The sequence below is a fragment of the Poeciliopsis prolifica genome, unplaced genomic scaffold (genome assembly GCF_027474105.1).
Source record: "Poeciliopsis prolifica strain line A6 unplaced genomic scaffold, Auburn_PproV2 SCAFFOLD016, whole genome shotgun sequence".
Classification (NCBI taxonomy): domain Eukaryota; kingdom Metazoa; phylum Chordata; class Actinopteri; order Cyprinodontiformes; family Poeciliidae; genus Poeciliopsis; species Poeciliopsis prolifica.
Window position 1 is genome coordinate 10,570,947 of NW_026562391.1, and position 20,591 is coordinate 10,591,537.

The 20,591-nt window shown below is 37.8% G+C and overlaps 4 protein-coding genes across 7 annotated transcripts; 1 reads left to right on the forward strand and 3 right to left on the reverse strand.

The window, feature by feature from the left end:
- Window positions 1-43: 43 nt before the first annotated feature.
- LOC129366906 (N-acyl-aromatic-L-amino acid amidohydrolase (carboxylate-forming) B-like) lies at window positions 44-3,492 on the reverse strand. 3 transcript variants are annotated; one of them, XM_055040996.1, is made up of 7 exons: window positions 3,431-3,492; window positions 1,613-1,839; window positions 1,331-1,523; window positions 970-1,063; window positions 771-878; window positions 516-625; window positions 44-385 (listed from the first exon to the last, which is right to left on the reverse strand). In XM_055040996.1, the coding sequence occupies exons 2-7, from the start codon at window positions 1,837-1,839 to the stop codon at window positions 191-193; spliced, it is 927 nt and encodes a 308-aa protein (XP_054896971.1). In that variant the 5' UTR covers window positions 3,431-3,492; the 3' UTR covers window positions 44-190. The 3 variants fall into 3 exon arrangements, with proteins under 3 accessions (XP_054896971.1, XP_054896969.1, XP_054896972.1); XM_055040994.1 differs by lacking the exon at window positions 3,431-3,492 and adding an exon at window positions 2,801-3,062; XM_055040997.1 differs by lacking the exon at window positions 3,431-3,492 and adding an exon at window positions 2,575-2,736.
- Window positions 3,493-5,703: 2,211 nt separating this feature from the next.
- On the forward strand, window positions 5,704-13,283 carry tacr3l (tachykinin receptor 3-like). Of its 2 annotated transcripts, XM_055041129.1 has the most exons (6): window positions 5,704-5,746; window positions 6,746-7,274; window positions 8,288-8,476; window positions 8,569-8,719; window positions 11,261-11,457; window positions 11,547-13,283. In XM_055041129.1, exons 2-6 carry the CDS (start codon window positions 6,892-6,894, stop codon window positions 11,767-11,769), a joined length of 1,143 nt encoding a protein of 380 aa, XP_054897104.1. In that variant the 5' UTR covers window positions 5,704-5,746; window positions 6,746-6,891; the 3' UTR covers window positions 11,770-13,283. The 2 variants fall into 2 exon arrangements, with proteins under 2 accessions (XP_054897104.1, XP_054897103.1); XM_055041128.1 differs by lacking the exon at window positions 5,704-5,746 and having other exon boundaries at window positions 6,475-7,274.
- A 383-nt stretch (window positions 13,284-13,666) lies between these two features.
- On the reverse strand, window positions 13,667-16,228 carry LOC129366971 (T-cell ecto-ADP-ribosyltransferase 1-like). The gene is made up of 3 exons (XM_055041131.1): window positions 15,759-16,228; window positions 14,959-15,674; window positions 13,667-14,114 (listed from the first exon to the last, which is right to left on the reverse strand). The coding sequence occupies exons 1-3, from the start codon at window positions 15,816-15,818 to the stop codon at window positions 14,039-14,041; spliced, it is 852 nt and encodes a 283-aa protein (XP_054897106.1). The 5' UTR covers window positions 15,819-16,228; the 3' UTR covers window positions 13,667-14,038.
- A 100-nt stretch (window positions 16,229-16,328) lies between these two features.
- Window positions 16,329-19,877, reverse strand: LOC129366970 (T-cell ecto-ADP-ribosyltransferase 1-like). The gene is made up of 3 exons (XM_055041130.1): window positions 19,560-19,877; window positions 18,757-19,475; window positions 16,329-18,294 (listed from the first exon to the last, which is right to left on the reverse strand). The coding sequence occupies exons 1-3, from the start codon at window positions 19,617-19,619 to the stop codon at window positions 18,219-18,221; spliced, it is 855 nt and encodes a 284-aa protein (XP_054897105.1). The 5' UTR covers window positions 19,620-19,877; the 3' UTR covers window positions 16,329-18,218.
- Between the last annotated feature and the right edge of the window lie 714 nt (window positions 19,878-20,591).

Sequence of the window (20,591 nt, forward strand, 5' to 3'; positions counted from 1 at the left end):
TGCAATAAATACTAGAAAATATAATGAAATGTACATTACAGTGTTAAGATAAAATCTATTTTATTTTTGCAAGGCACTTTACCTGCAAACAGGTGTTACAGATAGACTCAAAATTCCTGACTTCCTTATTTCATTCCATTGTGTTTTTTTCTTCACGTGATTGAAGCACTCATGTTACCTTTGTCTTTCCTCAATCTTTTTTCACGCTTATGTGCGGAAAGTTGTATGTTTTTCTCTGAGCTAAATGGAAAGCAATCTTCTTCTCGTAGTAGGCGCATTCATTCACGAAGAAAGGGTAGAGGTCTTCTCCCTCATATTTCAAAATATTCCCAGAAAATGTCTGGAAGATGGGATCCCCTGACCGCAGAAGCTTAAAGTCATTATCCTAAAATTTAAAAAAAAAAAAAAAAGGAAAATGAACATGCATGTTTTCACTTCAATGGTTGTCGAAAGAGCCTCTGTTTTTCATTAAGTTCAAAGGAAAATTGTTGAATTTAAAAGCCGCAGAAGTTCACCTGGAGGTCTTGGTGGATGACAGCAGTAGCTTTGCCAGCCGAGTCTCTTGGGTAGTCAACACTTTTAACAAAAGTGTATGCTTCCACTGTGCCGCCTTCGAAACTGTGCCCTGTTGGCAGAGGAAAATAAATCACGAGTAATGTGTCTAATTACTACAACGCAATTAAAAATGAGAGCAAGATTCAGGACTTTTGTCATGTAGAGATTTGCTCAACTAAAAAAGTTGAAAGAAAGCAACCTGCATTGCTTCCTACCAGAACTAAATTTCTCAAGCCACTGTAATGTGAGATCCAATGCTTCTTTCACCACGTTGAAGATATCAGCTCTGAGCACACCGTTAGGTTGTGGGCCAACTTCTATCGCTGCAGCAAAACAATGTATATGTCACAGAAATCCAGCTTAATTTTTTAAAATGAAGATAATCTTTAACATAATGAACATTTACATAGTTACCAAAGCCATGTTTGCCCACTGACTCCAGGGAATAACGTTCGGAGCTGGGAATGTCCAGCTTGATCGCTCTCACAGGCACAGAGCTCAAGTTTTTCTGAAAATTTGATATTTACAGATTAAAAACCTAACTTACATCCTGCAGTGGCTCTAAAAATGATCTATGAAACAATGATTCAATAACTAGCCTTAAAAGATAAACTTTTATGGATAACAGACAAGTAAGCCTAATTTTTTCTTCATGTATTAATTATGGTCAGGATAAAGGGTTATGGTTGATGTTAGGGTTACTATAGGCATGTGATCTGTTGTATTCTTTCCATTTATATTAGTAAGCTGTGAAGCTGTGTGTCTGAGTTCATACCTCTATGTATTTGTAAATGTGAAGAGTGATCCAGTCTAAGGAGTAGAAGATGAAGCACAGGCCCATGTTGGAAGTGGTGTTGTGTAGATCAATGAGCAGGTCAACAGCCTTTGCGCTTCCTTTGGGCCCCAGCTGAGCGTTCAGTTCCTGTGCTCGCCTCACCTCATACGGCGTTGACTCAGTTATGGGGGAACTTGCAGTCGAGAAGCGATTTAAGCAGTCGACACGACACAGAAGTTTCAAATTTGCTGCCCACAGGAGTTATGCGCATAGCTGGCTTACCTCAGCAAGACATCTGTGAAGCAGCGGTTCAGATCCATCTCCGTGTATCGTTTGCCAGCAGCCACGGCTCTTGGATTGGTCTCAACAGTGGTGATAGAAACAGATCCCGCTTTCTCCATCTTCTGTTTCTGCATTTCCCTCACAATGTACACCCCGGTCAACTCATTCCCGTGGGTTCCACCGCAAATGGTGACATTGTATATTGGGGGGACAGAGGTTTGCTCCATCTGTTGGGCCCAATACAATGATAGTGATGTTAGTTAGGTGTTGGCAGGTCTGGAGTCCTTCCATAAACAGGGCTGGGAAGAACTAAAGTTTAGCTGGATGTCAGTGAGCTAATGATTTGACTAAATAAGTGACACAAAAACCTTGAAGGAAACTCAGCAAACATGATCAGCAAGTTTCCAAAAAGAAAAGGCTGTTCATTAACAAATGGGGCCCAGTATGTTCAACAGTTGATTTTCAGTGCAACTTTTAATAGACAATGCCATTTATCCTTTCCTTCCATGTTGGTGTTGCTGTAATGAGTTACATTGAACATTGTGGAAGTTTAGGAATTGGAAGTGGTGCGAATCCACTTGCAAGGCTCTGTAGTGTAGTTCAGTCCTAAAGCATAGCTGAGGACATTTATCTGTCAGCATTCCCAGCAGTTACTTCAAAGTGATTTGAAGCAACCATCTCAGCCTTGCTTTTTTCTGCAACTTGGCTGAGCAAAAACTCGTCAGCGTTTTTCTTTTGCCTTCTCCTTTTTTAAAGTTTCTTAAACTCCCATTTTTAGGGGAATTTTTAAGTTGTTAGGTTTAAGTTTGAGAGTTTGGCTCACAGTTTGAGAGTCATTAATAAAAGCTGCAGGGGTGCAGGAAGACTTCTGAGAAGGGGTTGGGTGTAAGTGACTAATACAGCTATTAAACTTTTAGAGCGCTTATATACTTTTTAAAAATCTTGCTTTTCCACTTTCCCACCTTTTGATGAAGTATTGAAGGGATAGCTGTGTCATTGCCAGGACGCCCAGGTGTATATTTTTATCTATTGGCGTCTGGGCCGTCTCCTCTGAATGAGCACAAGTCCATAGCAGAATGCTTCTGTCATCTAATGAAGCCTTCCACCGAAGCAAAGTGTTGTTTTTCCTGTCTCAAAATGGCTAACAGTAAACACAAACAGCATAAATATTTAGATTGCATGGCTTACCTGAGAGTTTTCAGCCCTGTTAACCATTCACTGAACTACAGCAACCTTTGAACTTTTGAAGGCGACGGCACAAGCAGAGCTGAAAATGAAAGACACACCGCCTGACATGACTGCCTCTAAGCGCTCACATGCTCTGCCAGTTGTACACAAGCAACACCACTTCTTGAGTTGCGTCTTCCTCATTCCCTTGGCCCTCCTCTTTATTTTCAAACGGCTCCAATTTCATACAGCAGAACATTTTGTGATGTAACGAAAACTCGCCCTCTTTATTTTTTTCCCACCAGACCAGCAGGAGTCGCTCTCAGTGTGGTTTAACTGTGAGATAGTGCAGCAACAAAAGTGAAGCAGCAGATTTGTAGTAGTTTGGGATATTTTTTTCCCCCACTGCTCTTACATCAACCACCATCACTGGTTGCAATACCTGTCAAGAAGCTTAACTGTGTCCTTAGTTATCTTTCAAACTCCATTGAGCAACATTTGCACAAAACCAGGAGTCCAACAATCGTCTATAATTTAAAATGCACTGAAGCATTAATATGCTTCAAGACCACAATCAGAATTTCAATATTTTACACCTTCTTACATCTACATGCTACTTCAGATTAATTCAATTATTATTTAATTAATTACCTCACAACTCTCAGGTGCTTCTGTTCATTACAACCTCTTCTGTCTGCCACTTCTCCCTGGAGAAACAAGTCCATCTCTTTTTATAGGCATGTAATCCCACTGGGGACATCCCTGGAGGGTAAGCTGCTTTCTCTCTCTTTCTTTCTCTTCCTCGCTCACTGACTTCAGCAGAATCTGTTCAGATTCAAATGAAAACAACAAAAAAACAATTTTTCCAACCAAATTGTGTGAACAACAAAAATTGAGTGAAACAATGAGATAAAGCAGAAGAAGATATTGTTTTTTCTACATATGATCTTCAATTAAGCTTTGATTTTTTTGGTAGAATTTACACTTTCTTACAATATCTGCTTATCCTTCTTGAATGTTTTCACATTTTATAGTGCAGTACAGCCACACCCATTAATGACCAAAGCATAATAAATAGTGACTTACAAGTATACTCACGTAATTTTTTTAATATTGTTTCAAATCTCAAACACATTACTTTTCATTCATGTGATAGACACAGCACAATGTAGTACAAGCCTGTAAAGTCAAAGGAGAATTGAAGTCAGCAGGTAGCAATTTGAGAACTGTGATGAGCATTTGTAATCAGCCTTTGTTACTTTGGCGCCCTTAAATAAAATCCAGTGCAACCAATGGCCTTGAAAAGTCACAGCCTTCATGCAGATTTAAATTTTGGTAAAATCCATCTCTTTTATGAGAAGAAAAATGAAAAATGTTTTGAAGAAGTTCTGAAACAACATGCCGAGCTTTAAGCATCTCACTACTGATTTCATCATCCAAAGAAAGGTGTTGTACATGTGAAGTCTGTCAGATTCAAAGTATCTTTAAGCAGATATGAAACAGATTTTTCACCAGACCCACATTTCTGCATGAAGAATGTTTTTTACTGGCCTGATGAAAAATATCATTCAGAAATAAAAGCTTTAAAACTTCAGCCTGTGTGTCACTTATCTACATAATGTGTTTTACTTGTGAGCTGGGTTACAGGAACGCATTAAAATTCTAACTTATTGAATGTGACTGGCGCTTTAAGAGTTAATTTCACACACACAAATCAAACCCGGAGCAGAACAGCCCACCCTGTGCCACGCCGTTATCCTCTTTTGATTAAATTGTACCTGAATTATTCACATATAAGCCCAGGAGAATCATTTTGGGTGAGGCTAATGATCCGATCATCTGTTACTTAGTAGATAGTGACCTTTTTAATATGGAGGACAGGGCGTGTTTGGAAGTGACATTTGAGACAGGGAGTGGTCTAAGCACAGCGGCCTCTGCGTAATGAGACCGTGCTGGGAGGAAAACGCACTCTCTGACCTTCTTGTGGTCTTTTCACAGTGGGCACAGCTTGCGTGATTTATGTTCCTGGCAGTAAATAAGTGACAGATAAAAGGTGGTTTCAGCTTTTAGAAAACGAAAAGACTGTGGAATCCGGATCTGACAGGAGGTGAACCAACAATGGAGGTTCATTAAAACAAACTCAGCGGGTAAAATCTTCACTAATTGGCCGTTTGAAACATGAGAAAAACAACAGAATGATCTGTGTGATAGACATTAAATAGCATTGTAAAGTGCCCAACAAAAGATAAAATGACTTAAATATGATTAAATTAAAAATATTTCACATAAAACAGCTACTGTTATCTCTTGTGGGGTGTTGCTTAATTGGTTAATTTGAATGACATTGAGATGCTTTCCAGTGAAAGAACATGTGAGGTAACATCAGGTTTGATGTAAAATCCCCAACATCTGCAGACTGTGCAGGTGATTAAGACACCTTGTGGGACTCTGCAGGCTGCACGACAAAGACGCAACACCAAACGAGTTCATATTCGTTTTGTCATCTCTCTGATGCTTTTCAGTTTCTCTGTCTGGATTATGATGTTCTTTATTATAGTTTTCGTATCTTTGCTCCCTGTGTGCTTTTGTGGTGGTTTATCTTTTCACTGTGCTAATCTGGCTTTGTGTTTGTTTACACGATCTCTTTTCAGGTGATTCTATCTGTTTCCGATGTTTCTGCTTCCAATGTTCACTAATATTCGATAATAAACCTCTGAAGCCTTCACAGAGGAGTTGGTGTTATTGATATCATAACTCCATCTATCATATTATAACAGATGGACTTATTTACTAGGGACTCCTGTAGTAACTAGTTGCACTGAATTTTATGATTGTAAATTTGTTTGTCATTTGAAGTAATTGTGCACTAATTTGTGATTTTTCCTTTTTTTTTTTTTTTTTTTACAGCAACAACAGTAAATGTCACCTTAAGTTGAGAAAAAGGCACAAGAGTTCACATTGTGCAAGGTAATCCTCACTCATGTGATTGAACCTTGAACTTAATCTTCTGTTTATACAACCCCCCTGTAAGGATTTTAGACACAGAGAGATGAGGAGAGCTCTCCACCTGAATTGCATGAATTGTTCATATTGTGTTCCGTCAGCCTGACCTTCTAATTCTCTTTACGTACTTTCATTCTAAGCAACTACTTAAAAGTATCTGCATGTTTACTTTGTTGGTGTAAAGATGAAACTTTGATATTCTTTCAGTCTACATTTATTTTCCACTTAAAATACTCAATAATCTACAAATTTCATAAGTTTTGTGTCAGATAATTAAATTAGAGTTTTAATTAATCTGCGGTTTTAATCAAAACAAACAGATTATCAGCACTGTAACACACTTTATCTGTTTTTATGAGAAAATGTGAGTCCCAACCAGAAGTCCCATTGTGCATGGCGTATGTATAAATTAGGTTTCAGTTCACAACACTGCAGCCCTTGATCTGATCATTTGTTGCACATCTTCAAAATTTTCTCTTTGCCATCCCTCCTGTCCAACTACTGAATAAAAGCCACAAAAACTTCTTTCAAAAATAATTTATCTTTTACACGAAACATTCCAAGACAGAATAAGCCAAGGATTTTCATCATGTGGTCCAAGGCCCACTTTACAGTGAGATTATGATTATATAACCAGCATTCATAAAACCCCACATATCTGAGCTTTGCCAAAGGATTAACAGTATCACATCCAGAGCAACCCCCAACACCTCAGCTGCCTTTAGGAATGAAAGCTTGCGTGTTTATTTTTCAAAAGAGAAACCAATATTCTCCATTCAGCTTTTAAGGGATACTCCGTGATCATATTTGCATTTCATCTTGATCTTTTTTGCACTATCAGTGAGTCACCTCTGAGACATGAGCAGTTTGTGTTTGGACCATAAAAACATAATGACTGGAGGATTTATTCTCAGATCTGTGTGAGGGGGCTGAAAGGAGTCATTTATGATGCGTGTCCCTCAGGTCCCACCTCAGCCCCTCTTGACTCCCAACGCGTCGGGGACGCCCACTCCACTTCTGCCGCGCTGCGCTCGGAGCATCAGCATCGCTCTCTCCTTCCCATCAGAGTCATTTCGGAGCGGGAGAACCCTCTGAAGACCCTCGGGGGAATGGCCCCGGAACGGGATGGCTCCAACACCAGCACCACGGCCTCCAGCAGAGTCTTGGCCAACCAGTTCGCGCAGCCCGCGTGGCGCATCGCGCTCTGGTCCGTGGCATACGTCACAGTGCTGGCCGTGGCCGTCTTCGGCAATTTGATAGTGATTTGGATCATTCTTGCGCACAAGCGGATGAGGACCGTCACCAACTATTTCGTACTGAACTTGGCTTTCTCTGACTTCTCCATGGCTGCCTTCAACACCCTCATCAACTTCATCTACGCGGCCCACGGTGACTGGTACTTTGGAGACGTCTACTGCAGGTTTCACAACTTCTTCCCGGTCACGGCTGTGTTTGCCAGCATCTACTCCATGGCCGCGATTGCCTTGGACAGGTAAGGACAACACAAAACAATTCACAATTCACCGTAGTTGATTGGGCAGTGCATGTGATAACTCTGATCCCATGGAAAAAAACTGAATAAAAGCACTTGGTTTCAGTTCGTTTCATTGTAAGTCACATCAATGTATTAACGTCTTGACAGCAATAAATCACAATCTGTCTGTTCTTCCCACAGCTTAGAGAAAAGATGTACATTTTGTCATTCCTGTGTTTTATGTACCATTATTCTTATGAATTAAACCAAGAAACCAACAATTTTATACATCGAGAAAAGTTATTTTAATTCCGATTTCTTTGAAAGTGGCTCAAACTCAGTCAGGTTGGACCATAAGTTTTCATGATGTTTAGTTTGTGTGTTATTGGGGAATCACTGTGTTGTTTGTGTACTTTAGTAATAGGTGATGGTAATGTTCCAGGTCATTTTGACCTGAAAAGGATATTTTTGTACTATCCTATTATTTCCTGTAAATAACATTGGCAAATATTGGTCATCATCCATAGCAGGAATATTACTGTCAGAAATTAATATTGGCCCAAATGTTTCAATATTTCCAGGTCCTTGTTTTCAATGGAGATGATTATTTTCTATTATTTCTACCCTTCCAGTTTTAATCATTAGCCTGTAACCTAATCGTAATTTACCGGCAGTCCTTTGCCTAGTTTTAATAGTCTCAGGATTCTTGTCGGATATTTTCTTTGCTTGATTAATGCCAATAATTTTAGAGATCTGAAATCAGATAACATCTTTTCTACAAACACGTGATACGTCTCTAAGATGTAAAGAAATCAACAACGAATCACTGCATCTTTTCAAGGTAAATATCTGAAACATAATTGCCCATGTGAAAGAAGTTCAAAGATAAACTCTTACCTGTAGCTAAATTCAGGTGGCGACTTTATTTTGGACAGTCAGTGGAGGACAACCTATGTTCAGGTTTTAGGAAGTCCACTCTTAGAAATGTGCTCACATTTGACCTCAGTTCCCTTGTGATGTCCAACAAACAGATACATGGCCATCATTCATCCTCTGAAGCCTCGTCTGTCTGCTAAAGTCACACTGGGAGTTATCTTCTGCATTTGGACCCTCGCTGTGGCTCTTGCCTTCCCTCTCTGCTACTTCTCCACCACCAGAACTCTACCGGGGAGAACCTTCTGTTATGTGGCCTGGCCCCGCATGGTGGACGACCCCTTCATGTGAGGCTACGCTGACGGCAATCCTCCCTTTTAACATTTTGTCGGTCACATGCTCTGGGGCATCTTGGTAATGTATGTCTTCATTTGTCCAGGTATCACATCATAGTTACTGTCCTGGTTTATGTGCTGCCGTTAGCTGTGATGGGCATTACTTACACCATAATTGGAGTGTCGCTGTGGGGAAGTGAGATCCCAGGAGACTCATCTGAAAACTACCACGCACAACTCCGGGCTAAAAGGAAGGTAATTTAAATATCTATCAACATGAATTTTGATAACCCTATGTGTGTTTGTTTTTTCTTTTGGTTTGTCTTGTATTGTAAACACTGAAACCATATGGAAATCAAATATTTGATCAGAAATCAATCAATGAGGATAGAAAAACATCTAATTATGACTTATGCCTGTAGTTATGCACCTTTACATTTATGTTTTTAACTGTTTTTGTTGATTTATAACCTTAGCTAACAAATGATCAATCAAGGTGATGACCCAGTTGAAAATAAAATACCAATATTTGATGCTCTAAAAAGACATTGAAATCTCTGCTGATCTCCAAATGATCTTTGGAGAGGTCTTCTTGGACACAACAAGAAAACAACGGGCTTTGTATGACGTGATAAGGACTAGTTTTAAATATGCATAAAACTTGTGCAATGTCTTGCACATTTAGTTTGGCTGCGGTGTTCAAGATCTCAACAAGAACAGTGATCTTCTTATCAATAAACATAATCCCATGAACAGCCCCCTTTGACACAGGGATCACTATACACAGGGCTTTCTGTAAAATAGCTCTCCCACCTGAGGTTATGCGCACATGTTTGAAAACTGGACGTAGTGCCTGGATGTTGGCAGTTTTGAAATGTAAAACTGATTTCTCACACTGTGAAAAAAACAAAAAAAAAACCCCACTGCTGATGAACAAATGTACCAAATGTTGTGTAATTCTGAAGGCTGCACTGCAAGACAAATGATTAAATGCCGTTCATCATCATCTGCCACTGAATAGTGTGGAAGCTTCTCCGTGGGATGCGAAGGGATTAGGGATGCCACAGCTGGGAATGGGAATCTATAGAGACAGCTCAGGGATTATTCCCAACAGTGAATTTCATTAATGAACTTAAAAAATACATCAAGAGTATAATCTGGCTCTCATTCAACAGATGTTATGAGGCGCATCCTAAAAATAGAAAGGATGAAAACAATTTATTTTTTTATGTTCCATCTATTTTTTTTAAGTTGTTGTTAATTTATTAAGAAACTAAGTAACCTTAAAAGTAAAATGCAGATTGAGCATAATAAAGAGGGAGGTGGATGTTATAGTACCTTTTGAAATATATACAGTCAGAGGCTCGAGTGTTTGGTTGGTCTTGGCATCATTGCAGACCTTTCTCTGTTCTCTCATGGCAACCTTTCTCTAACTGACAATGGAAAAGTTTAATGAAAACTTAGCGATCGGTCAACACTGTAAAAAACTTAACATAGTTTAATGTTTGTATTTCTCCACCAACTTCTGCACAGTTTTATAAAACCTGATGTGAACTCCATGGTGCATCACAGTCGAGTCGTTCACTGGAACATTAATACTGAATCAAATCCAGAGTGATTTAAATAGATTTTTTTTTTCCAAATTATTGTGTCAAAAAAGGGATTTGTGGAGCGTTTTGTTGTTTAACATCGGATAAGGGTTAGATAATCACTGCCAATCGCTGATAGATTTTTTTCCATTTAAGTCATTGCAATTTAACACAGAAAAGTGATTGGAAAACACTAAACTTTTGAGTTTTTATAAAATTCAAATAAAAGGACCAGTGCATGCCCCTGCAGGTGATGGCTTGATGGAAACATCAGCAACCTCAAAATATCAAAATTCAAAATTGGCAAACTATTGATCAACAAGCAGCTTTAAACCGTTTTAAACTTTGTTCTGAATACCCCTATTACAATTTTTAGAACTATTGTGGCAATTTGTTCACTTTTCATTTGCAGCTAAGTAACAAGTCTTTTTTTTTCTGCGATTAAATTTTTCTCCTTTTTTAGGTTTTTTCAAAACCACTTTTTTAAATGCCTATATCCGCCCATCGTATTGATATGTATTTGAAGCCATCGAGTGTTTTAAAAGTTATTTCTGTGGATTTATCTGGGTAAAATCTAGCTAGTTGAATCTAATCAGTTTCAATAATTACTTGCAACTTTGGTCTTCAGGATATTTCGCTGGAGTCTTTAAGTCCTTCATGATTTCAGCATGGCAACAATGAGCCGACGTCTCAAAAATACGTACTGCAGTGATGTACAACAGAGTCAGACTGAGAGCAAGCACTAGAACTAGAGTCAGAAAAAGAACCTGAGTTTATTTGGATGCTCATATCTGTGAATTTCTAATCCTCATCACCTTCAAAACCCTCCATAATCTGGTTCCCTCACACCTCCATCTTCCTGCTCCATCTTTCAAGCATTTTTCTTTTCTTTTTCCTTTTTCTCTTAAGGAATCAGCTAGTTGCTGGTTGGGAACTACAAGTGGAAATCAGTACTTACAGCAATAATTTGATACAGTGCATCTCTCCTCTAGCGGTTAATGTATTCTGTAAAATAAATCATTAATCTTACCCACTTAACCCATCTGTGATTGTTCTGATTGCTTGTGGTTATTATTGTTGTTGTCTATTACTGCACAGTGTCTTTGAGTGTCTTGAAAAATGCTTCATAAATAAAATTTATTATTATTCATTTGATTGTCCTAAAGAATTCCTTCTATAATGTTTTGCCTTTTTCTTCTTTATTGAGGTGGTGAAAATGATGATCATTGTGGTGGTGACGTTTGCCCTCTGCTGGTTGCCATATCATGTCTACTTCATTGTGACCGGTCTGAATAAGCATCTGATGAAGTGGAAGTACATCCAGCAGATTTACCTGTCAGTGCTTTGGCTGGCCATGAGCTCCACCATGTATAATCCCATCATCTACTGCTGCCTCAACAGCAGGTTCGTATATTTAAAAAAAAAAAAAATCTCTCAATGGTACATCGAGCCGTCGTACAAGCACATTGAGCCATTGTTGGTTTTTATTGCAGATTCAGGGCTGGCTTCAAGCAGGTCTTCCGCTGCTGCCCCTTCATCCGGATGTCAAGCTACGATGAGCTGGAGCTCCAAAGCACCCGACTTCGGCCATGTCACCAGAGCAGCATGTGTACCCTGACTCGAGTCGACACCAGCATCCTGAGCAAAAGCAAGAGTATTTGTTCCCGAGGAAACAGGTCAAAGGCAAACTCTGAGCAGAATAATAAAGACAGCTAGACTTCATGGGACTCTGTCATTTCCTGCTCAGAATATTATGTTTACAGTATTTTATTTATACAAATGTTTGGCATTTGACAACTCGTGTTATCTTTTGAAACTTCTTGCATATCTTTCCAGACAATTAAGGCTAGATTACAAGTAGCTTAAGGCTGGAAACGAGTTACTAGGATTTTGTTGCCCTGACAGGGAGGAAATCTCAAAGCAAAGTCTTTAGCAGAAACAAAGGTTTGGCCCCCAAATATTAAATATGGAGAAGTAGTTGCTCCACCTCTTCCATTGTCCAGATGCCTTTGCTATGAGACACACTTCCTCTGAAAACAGTAAAGTTGCCCTGTTGGTGCTTTGGCTTGGCACCGATAATAGATCTGGGGGTTGACAATAGACCATCTGAGATAGCAACTTCCTAAAAGAAAGACATTAACGCTCATGTTGACAGCATGTGGGACTATATTACAATAGGTTTGTGCAACCAGTATAAAATAAAACTCACAAAAAGAATGGAAGTTTTCAGGACAAAGACAGAAATGATAGACAGATCATCTTAGCCACAGCCCAAAACGTCTGGCATCTGTTTAAAAATCTATTTTTGATTTAAAATTAAGCACTTAAAAGGTTTTCTTCAAATTTTCCCAAATTAAAATTTTGCACTCCGCATAAATACTTCAACACTCTAGTTGAAGGGAAACTTACAACAACCTAAGCATTAATGACTCTAGTTTTAAAGCTGGAAGGTGGATGAAGATGATGGAGGAAGTGAACAAAACAGACAAACTATGAACTTTATAGACAGGGTATCCTGTTCAGCTACACTTAAAGTTCTATTCATTCGTTGTTTAATTCGTCTGTAAACCACCAATTCACAACTAATCTCATCTGGAGATGCACTATGAGACAAACTGGCCTTTTCCCCCAGGAACTGTTCTTATTTCCCCTGAGAAAAAAACCTCATTGGCTTAATGAGAATTATTTTGAAATCTGGCAGGAGTATGAATGATTTTAGTTATAACTGTATTATGTCGTTACATGCAGGAGTACATTTTTCAACATACCAGGAGTTACCTTTACATAAATTAAAGAAACATTTTTGAATGATACGTAGCATATTTTCACAGATTTTCATTTAGTTCAGATAAATATATATATATTTTGTACCTGCGGTCTATTTTTTGTTGCTTGATGTCCAGTTTAATAGTTTTTATTCTTCTCATTAAAATGTGTTGTAGAAATAATGATTTTTTTTTTTGCTGCAAAACACTTCAAAATTCCCATTTCCACGTCACTGAAAGGGAAATGTTAGTGCACTGGCGTTTCATTAAGATGTATAATATTTTGTATATACATGCTTTTTTGTGATGCATTTAAAGAGAATAGTTGCTACATGTCGAGTAAAGCCTGTTAATGATTTGTAGAATGATTTCATTTCTGTTTGAGGTATATCTCTTTTTGTGTTAAACGCCAGTGGTTGTTGTTAATCCCTCAGAAAGAGTTTTGTTAATACAATTTAAACTGTTCCAGTGTTAGATCTCAGTTTCTTTGCACCACAACACACAGCTAAAATATTCTTGAGATGGTTTCATAGAGATGACTCTGATCTCTGAACTTTGGTATGTGGTGGATGCAGCTGAGCATCAAGGATGTGCAGCCATCATGGTGAAGTAGCTATTATCAGTCAATGAAGTATGTTTGTATAGTACATTTCAGAAACAAAATGTTTATATAAACAACATGCATGTCATTATGTTGAATTTATGGCACAAAGTTAAAGCGGTTCCAATGGAAACAATATTTAATTTTTCACTTGTGTTGAAGGAGACCTTAACCGTCCGTCCATCTATCATTGACGCCACCGTACCTCAACCATTACTCTGTAATTTTGTGAACCAGAAAAGTATTATATTAGGTGAAAACATTTCAGATTTACTAGTCTTTGGAAAATTAAACAAAAAAAAAGGAACACTTTAGTCTGTGGAATACTTATTTTAGTTTCCAAACAAATGAGAACAGTTTTAGCTCATTGATTACTTTATTACATTTGAACATCATACACTCTTAGCAGAAATAAAAACAGAAAGATAGATCAAGACATATTAAAATTTTACAACATGGGATGGGTCAGGTCATCGGATTGTGATCACTGTTGTAACATATTCATGCTGGGGATGTTTACAGATTTATGGTGACTTTTCCTTTTTGTTCATGGCATGCAGTAGAAGGAAAGAGCATATTTCACTCAGCTAGCATATTTCTGACTGAGTGATTATTTGTTCTAAAGATACATCAAAAACAAAGTTACAAACAGAAGCACAGAAAGAAATGACAGAGTGGAGATCTCAGCTGCAGACCTGTGGAGAACAGCAAAGAGTGAGATGAAAGATTTATTATTTCAATTTTTTTTGCTGTTTTAATAGTGACAAATTCTCATGGGTTCACAGACTCAACTGTTTTCTTACTTCTTGAAGGATTTGAGATAGGTTTGCATCTATACTCAAAACTGGATTTTTTACTAAGATTAAAAAGACACATTAAGTTTTTGACTTTTGAAAATCATGGTTTGCAGTGGTTTTTATTCAATTGTACCAGAATAACAGGAGCTGATCACAAATGCTCATCAGACTACTCAGATTATTACTTTTAAACTTTTATTCTTTGTTCACTCTACAACTATGGGATAGCTTGTGTTGCTCTGTCACATTAAATTCTGGTAAAACACACTGATGCTGGTGTTTGAAATTTAAAAAATTTGACAAAGTTAAAGGAAAAACATTTTAAGTTTCTGTTTATCATGCAGGAGTCTGGCCATTCTTACTTTATACATTGACCAACTGCACTATAAATATGATTATTGCATGTAAATAGTGGATTGATTCTGAATGCAGTTGAGAACAGATTAATGAATAGTGCAATGCCAAAATAAAAAAAGTTCATGAAAAAGTAAATGCAGTTTATTATCATTTTTTCATACAAAACAAATAACTGATTAGAAGGTATAAAATTTCTTTTATTTGGGGCAATGATTTATTATAACTTAAGTATAGATGAGAGTTCGTTTTTTTTAAATAAAAATGACTTGAGATAGGTTTGCATCTATGTTTTCTGATGAAAAGAGTTCATTGAGGAATCAGAGGTTTTCATATAGTTTTGATGTGAATAAATGTTGAACTTTGATGAAAACTCAACGTGTCTCACCTTGAAAAGATGATACAGTTGTGGTTGCTTTCCAGACTAGATTGGCTCAGAACAACTTCTGTGTACTCTTCATCGTCTGCAGACTTTTTATTTATACTCTTCACAGTGAAGACTTCAGCTGGAGATAGGAGTGTTTCACCAAGATTTCTCAGACAAAGTTGGTCATCCAGGTTGACATAGAAGCAAGTTTTTATTTTAAAAATAGTTATGTCGTACAAATCTGTAAAGCTTAAATCTGAGTCGACTGCTGTGAAACTTGCTAATCTCACTTTGGAGTTTATTTCTGGTACTTTTTCTCCAGCTTTCAGGGTGGCATATACCTCTCTGCACTCCTTTGGCTTCAGCAACATCATGGAATCCATCAGCAGGAAATGAAGAGCCTTGAAATGGAAGTCCTTTTCATACGTGGTAACATTCACCATCATTGTCTCCACTGCATTGTTCAGCTCCTCTAAAAACTCTGCATCTCCGAAGTGATAGACAGAGAGGGCAGAAGTGTGGTCTTCAGTACCACCAGGGATCTGTGAGGTACAGTTACTCCTTGCTCTCCACTCTTCCCATGTTCTCCAGGCTTTCTGCAATTTCTCACTTTTGCCAAGCTCTTCTTTTAATAGATCAGGAGTAAACTTCTCCATGGCTTCTTTACGACATCCATCATACCGGTCGTCAATAACAGGTGAGGTAGAATCCAACAGTTTGACATCACCCAGGGAAACCTTTAAAATCAATAATCACAGGATGAAAGACTTTTACTGATGTGATTGCTTTTAATGTTTTCTGAAATAGTCAAAAATACTTACTTGGCTGTAGAAAAATGAGAATAACAGTGTGTCCAAAAGCAACGTTCCCCTGCCCAACATGTTAGAGCCCTACTCTTCAAACTGCTGTTACAGAAAGAAAACTCTCTTCACTCGGTCCAGACTGTACACACGACCAGGCTCAGATTTTCTAAAACAAATCAGTTCACTTTTTCTAGAATGCAGAGCTCCCTTTTCTCTTTAATCTAAAAGAAACAGCACTGCAAGAGTCACCAAAAGAGGAAGCTGCCAGGGTGCGGCTTTTACTCTCAAAGTTTTTTTAATAAATTGCAGGCTGCATCTTAAGGAAGTGATGCACACTCACTAAGTAAGTATGTACTGTCAAAGATGCACGCCGTTCACTCACTTTGGCGTGATTGAACTTGTCGCAATTCATGAAATCAAAACATAAAGATGGTTATCCTCTCTCCATTAGCAGCAACTTCATGAGCAAAAACAAGAGCATTCAGGTAAATGGGTTGATATTCAGTGAATACTCAGCACACCTTCACAATTCACGTTAGACTGTGTGACATTTATATCAGAGTCTGAAGCAATAATTAAATAAATAAATTATCTCAGTGAATCTTTTATTCATTTTTGAGCAAATTTCACACATTCAGTGTGGTTTGCTTGACAGAGGAGGAAACAGAACAAGAATACAAGAAGATTTCCATTATATCAGAGGCTTCATGTCAGCTGTCACTGTAAACAGTGACCAAAAATACTCCTGGTTCGGATGTTTTACGGCTTCATTTTCCTTCAGAACTCAAGACAACAGCCATGTGAAAAGCTTCATTTTAAGCTGACACAAGAGAAAAAATACATTCCTTCAGTGAACCCAAGAAAATAGGTTCAGTGACCTTAAGTTCATGCCTGGAATGGTTAATTCCTCTTTCCTGTAACAAGTTGCTTCTTCTTTTACGTCGACGTCTCATTTCCAGTCAGATTCCACTGGAATAAGCACAGTGTGTATTGGTGTAGTAACCTCAACTAAAAATAACTATTTTGTTTTGTCAGAAGAATAACCCCCTGCCATATGAGAAAGGTCATCCATCAGTCTTTTTTCTTTATTTTTCATCTAGGAAGCCTTGGTGAAGTTAAATATTTTCTGATTTTCCTCTAAGGGCATACACGGCATAAAAACGGCAGAGAAATATATATGTATATGTCTTTGCTAAAGAAAAACAGAAAGTTTCCATGTGAATGTGATTACTCGTGGGAATGTTACATTAAATTTAACCATGAGAAACAGGGGAGAGTTGGATGAGTTGCGACAGGGGAGAAGTCGTGCCATCCTTTGCTTCTAGGGAAACATGGGACTAATTGGTAATTTGACCTCTCATTTTCGAAGACTCAGCTGTTTTACTCATTCTAAAAAGAAGATAGACGTCATTCAAAAGATGAAGACACATTTAAAAGAAAAAAAATATGTATTATAAGTTAGGATTAAGGGTTTTTTATTATGTGTGTGAACTGTCGAGGATAAGTTTGAAAACTTTTTTTTACATGTTTCTTGCTTTTGTAGGTTACACTGTGAGTTTATGTAGCTGGCATGATGTCAGCTCAAAACTGCTGGATGATGAAGTTCTTCTTTAAAGTCACTTCAAGTAAAAACTGGCACAAACTCACCTCACTCTACCCTGTGATTCATGTAAAAATACATGTTATGCTCATGACAAATGCAATTTTGGTGAATTTTGAAGGTATAATATGTAAAACACATGTGAAACCGCTGCAATTACATATGGTGCTCATGTGTAATTGCACATGGCATCTAAAATCTGAAGCTTTTTATGTAAAATGTGTAATCTGAACTCGGTTGCAACGGTTGTACATTCCAACAACAGTCTGCAGATTTGTGTGCACCTTGGATTTATGTGTCTTCCTCAAAGATGCTTCAACAAATTGTGAGCAAAGCTGAAGTCAAACACACAACCCATCAACATGCAAATGTTGGCACACATTTCACATGTGACAAAAAGGACGGTCGAAATAGTTTTTTTTTATCAAAATGTACAACTTCAAAAACATGCACTTCACTTGTTGGAACATTCCCAGGTATTTTATATATTGAAACATGCAAAGCTTGTTGACAAAAATTTCAAATGTGACAGTAAAAATGTGTTAAAAATGAATATAGCCATATGTGCAGCATTCAAATATGGGAACATTTCCACATATGCAACATTTTTCCTACAGGCATTTCCCATGTGGAAATTTTTTCCCTTATTTGAAATATATTGTGATCACATTTTCCATTTTGCAACAATTCCTCCATCCATTATCAAATGGTGAAAATACAACTTCAAATATTTTTATTCTGTAATGAACATTTTGTTTTCTACTATTATAATCATGTCCAAGAAAGATTGTTGTGCTAAATAACAAATTTCTTCTAAATGACTGTGGTTACTAAGCAGGACATGATTTTTCTCTTCCAGGGATTTCTGGGTTGCTTTTCTAAAGACACATGTAATATAAAGGCAAAGCCACAAGCAGAGGAAGGAAGAAATGGGTGGAGATGTCAGCTGATGATCTGTAGAGATAAAAAAGGTGGAGTTAGACATAAGTCACAAGTCATTTTACATTCACAGAAATCCTTGTTTTCTATTAAGCTTAAAGAAGTTAGGTTTTACAATGTAGCAGCACTTTCTGTATTCTCACTTCTACTGAAGCTAGGGCAATAAACATTTTTGAAGAATAAGCAACATTTGAGTCTATACAACAAGCTAAACTAGGCCTGATTGGATCGCAAGTGCGCTGGTGGACCAGAGCACTTAAAATAATGCATTGCTTTCAATATTCATTAAATTGTGTATAACTGAAAAACACGGGTACCTGAAATAAATATTCTTTTATAAAACACATTTACAACGTTTTCCAATGAAAAGAGTTCATCAAGGAATCAGAGGTTTTCATGTAGTTTTAATGTGAATATTTGTGGAAAATTTAACTTCAGTTAAATGTTGAACTTTGATGAAAACTCAACGTGTCTCACCTTGAAAACATGACACAGTTGTGGTTGCTTTCCAGACTAGATTGGCTCAGAACAACTTCTGTGTACTCTTCATCGTCTGCAGACTTTTTATTTATTATACTCTTCACAGTGAAGAGTTCAGCTGGAGATAGGAGTAATTCCCCAATATTTCTCAGACAAAGTTGGTCATCCAGGTTGACATAGAAGCAAGTTTTTATTTTAAAAATGGTTATGTCGTACAAATCTATAGAGCTTAAATCTGAGTTGGCTGCTGTGAAACTTGCTAATCTCACTCTGGAGTTTATTTCTGGTACTTTTTCTCCAGCTTTCAGGGTGGCATATACCTCTCTGCACTCCTTTGGCTTCAGCAACATCATGGAATCCATCAGCAGGAAATGAAGAGCCTTGAAATGGAAGTCCTTTTCATACGTGGTAACATTCACCATCATTGTCTCCACTGCATTGTTCAGCTCCTCTAAAAACTCTGCATCTCCGAAGTGATAGACGGAGAGGGCAGAAGTGTGGTCTTCAGTACCACCAGGGATCTGTGAGGTACAGTTACTCCATGCTCTCCACTCTTCCCATTTACTCCATACTTTCTGCAATTTCTCACTTTTGCCAAGCTCTTCTTTTAATAGATCAGGAGTAAACTTCTCCATGGCTTCTTTACGACATCCATCATACCGGTCGTCAATAACAGGTGAGGTAGGATCCAACAGTTTGACATCACCCAGGGAAACCTTTAAAATCAATAATCACAGGATGAAAGACTTTTACTGATGTGATTGCTTTTAATGTTTCCTGAAATAGTCAAAAATACTTACTTGGCTGTAGAAAAATGAGAATAACAGTGTGTCCAAAAGCAACGTTCCCCTGCCCAACATGTTAGAGCCCTACTCTTCAAACTGCTGTTACAGAAAGAAAACTCTCTTCACTCGGTCCAGACTGTACACACGACCAGGATTACTGCTCAACTGCAATAGTCTGATGAGCTACAAATCCTCCTAAATCTGATTTTCTCCTTGCAGGCTCCAGATAACTGTACAAAGAGACAAACTCGAAGAAAGTACAAGAAAAATTCAAGGCTATCTCATAAGGGGCTGTCCATGAACATTACAGTGCAGTGGAGAGTGTGATTTCTGCAGAGCTGTGAGAATGCTTATCTACTGATGCAGCTCCCCACTCTTCCTGGGGAAGGAAACCCGACTATCAAGGGAAAAACTCTTGTGTAGCTATTGGCCAACTCTCAGGGAAGAATTAAATTGCAATGGCTTAAACAGAAGTGCTCTCATCAACTACATTCCTTTCTTTTCTCTTTTTTTTTTTTTCCTTTCACGACACGAAGTTATTACAACATGTTCTCAACTACGGCACCGTACAGCAATTTGACACAAACAGAGCTGGCAACACCCTGATATGGGATCTATGCCAAGTTCTTTGGTACGAGTTGAGAAATAAACATGTCCAGATGTTTTGACAGCAATTACAGCCGTCCCACTTTTTGTCTCTACTCTCAGTGAACTTTGAAGCATTAGCTATTCTTCCTTTATATATATATATAAATATTAATATACATAATAGTCTCTGCAGCACAAGATTAATTTCACTTAATGATTTTCACATATAATTTTCAGAGATGCCAGGACGAATGCTGACAACATCAAATCGTAGTTTTTGTTAGTTGTTTTTTGCCTTCCCAGAAATATATTTTTATCACACAATGTTTGACAAAACAGTCCAGGAAATGCAACAAAACTTTCTAAAATAACATTTTCGAAATTGCTAATATCAAGATCAACGTCAGAAATCAATTTTAGGAGAGTTGCTTTTATTTTGAAAAGCTCCACCGGAAAACG

Coding starts and splice junctions, on each gene's coding strand:
- LOC129366970 (XM_055041130.1), bottom strand. CDS start 19,619: ATGTTGGGCAGGGGAACGTTGCTTTTGGACACACTGTTATTCTCATTT. Junction 19,476..19,559: donor TCTCATTTTTCTACAGCCAA/GTAAGTATTTTT, acceptor TTGATTTTAAAG/GTTTCCCTGGGTGATGTCAA. Junction 18,295..18,756: donor AACTGTGTCATGTTTTCAAG/GTGAGACACGTT, acceptor TTATCTCTACAG/ATCATCAGCTGACATCTCCA.
- tacr3l (XM_055041129.1), top strand. CDS start 6,892: ATGGCCCCGGAACGGGATGGCTCCAACACCAGCACCACGGCCTCCAGC. Junction 8,477..8,568: donor ATGGTGGACGACCCCTTCAT/GTGAGGCTACGC, acceptor TCATTTGTCCAG/GTATCACATCATAGTTACTG. Junction 11,458..11,546: donor TACTGCTGCCTCAACAGCAG/GTTCGTATATTT, acceptor TTTTTATTGCAG/ATTCAGGGCTGGCTTCAAGC.
- LOC129366971 (XM_055041131.1), bottom strand. CDS start 15,818: ATGTTGGGCAGGGGAACGTTGCTTTTGGACACACTGTTATTCTCATTT. Junction 15,675..15,758: donor TCTCATTTTTCTACAGCCAA/GTAAGTATTTTT, acceptor TTGATTTTAAAG/GTTTCCCTGGGTGATGTCAA. Junction 14,115..14,958: donor AACTGTATCATCTTTTCAAG/GTGAGACACGTT, acceptor TGTTCTCCACAG/GTCTGCAGCTGAGATCTCCA.
- LOC129366906 (XM_055040994.1), bottom strand. CDS start 2,827: ATGGTTAACAGGGCTGAAAACTCTCAG. Junction 1,524..1,612: donor TTCACAGATGTCTTGCTGAG/GTAAGCCAGCTA, acceptor CTCGACTGCAAG/TTCCCCCATAACTGAGTCAA. Junction 879..969: donor AGTGGGCAAACATGGCTTTG/GTAACTATGTAA, acceptor GTTTTGCTGCAG/CGATAGAAGTTGGCCCACAA.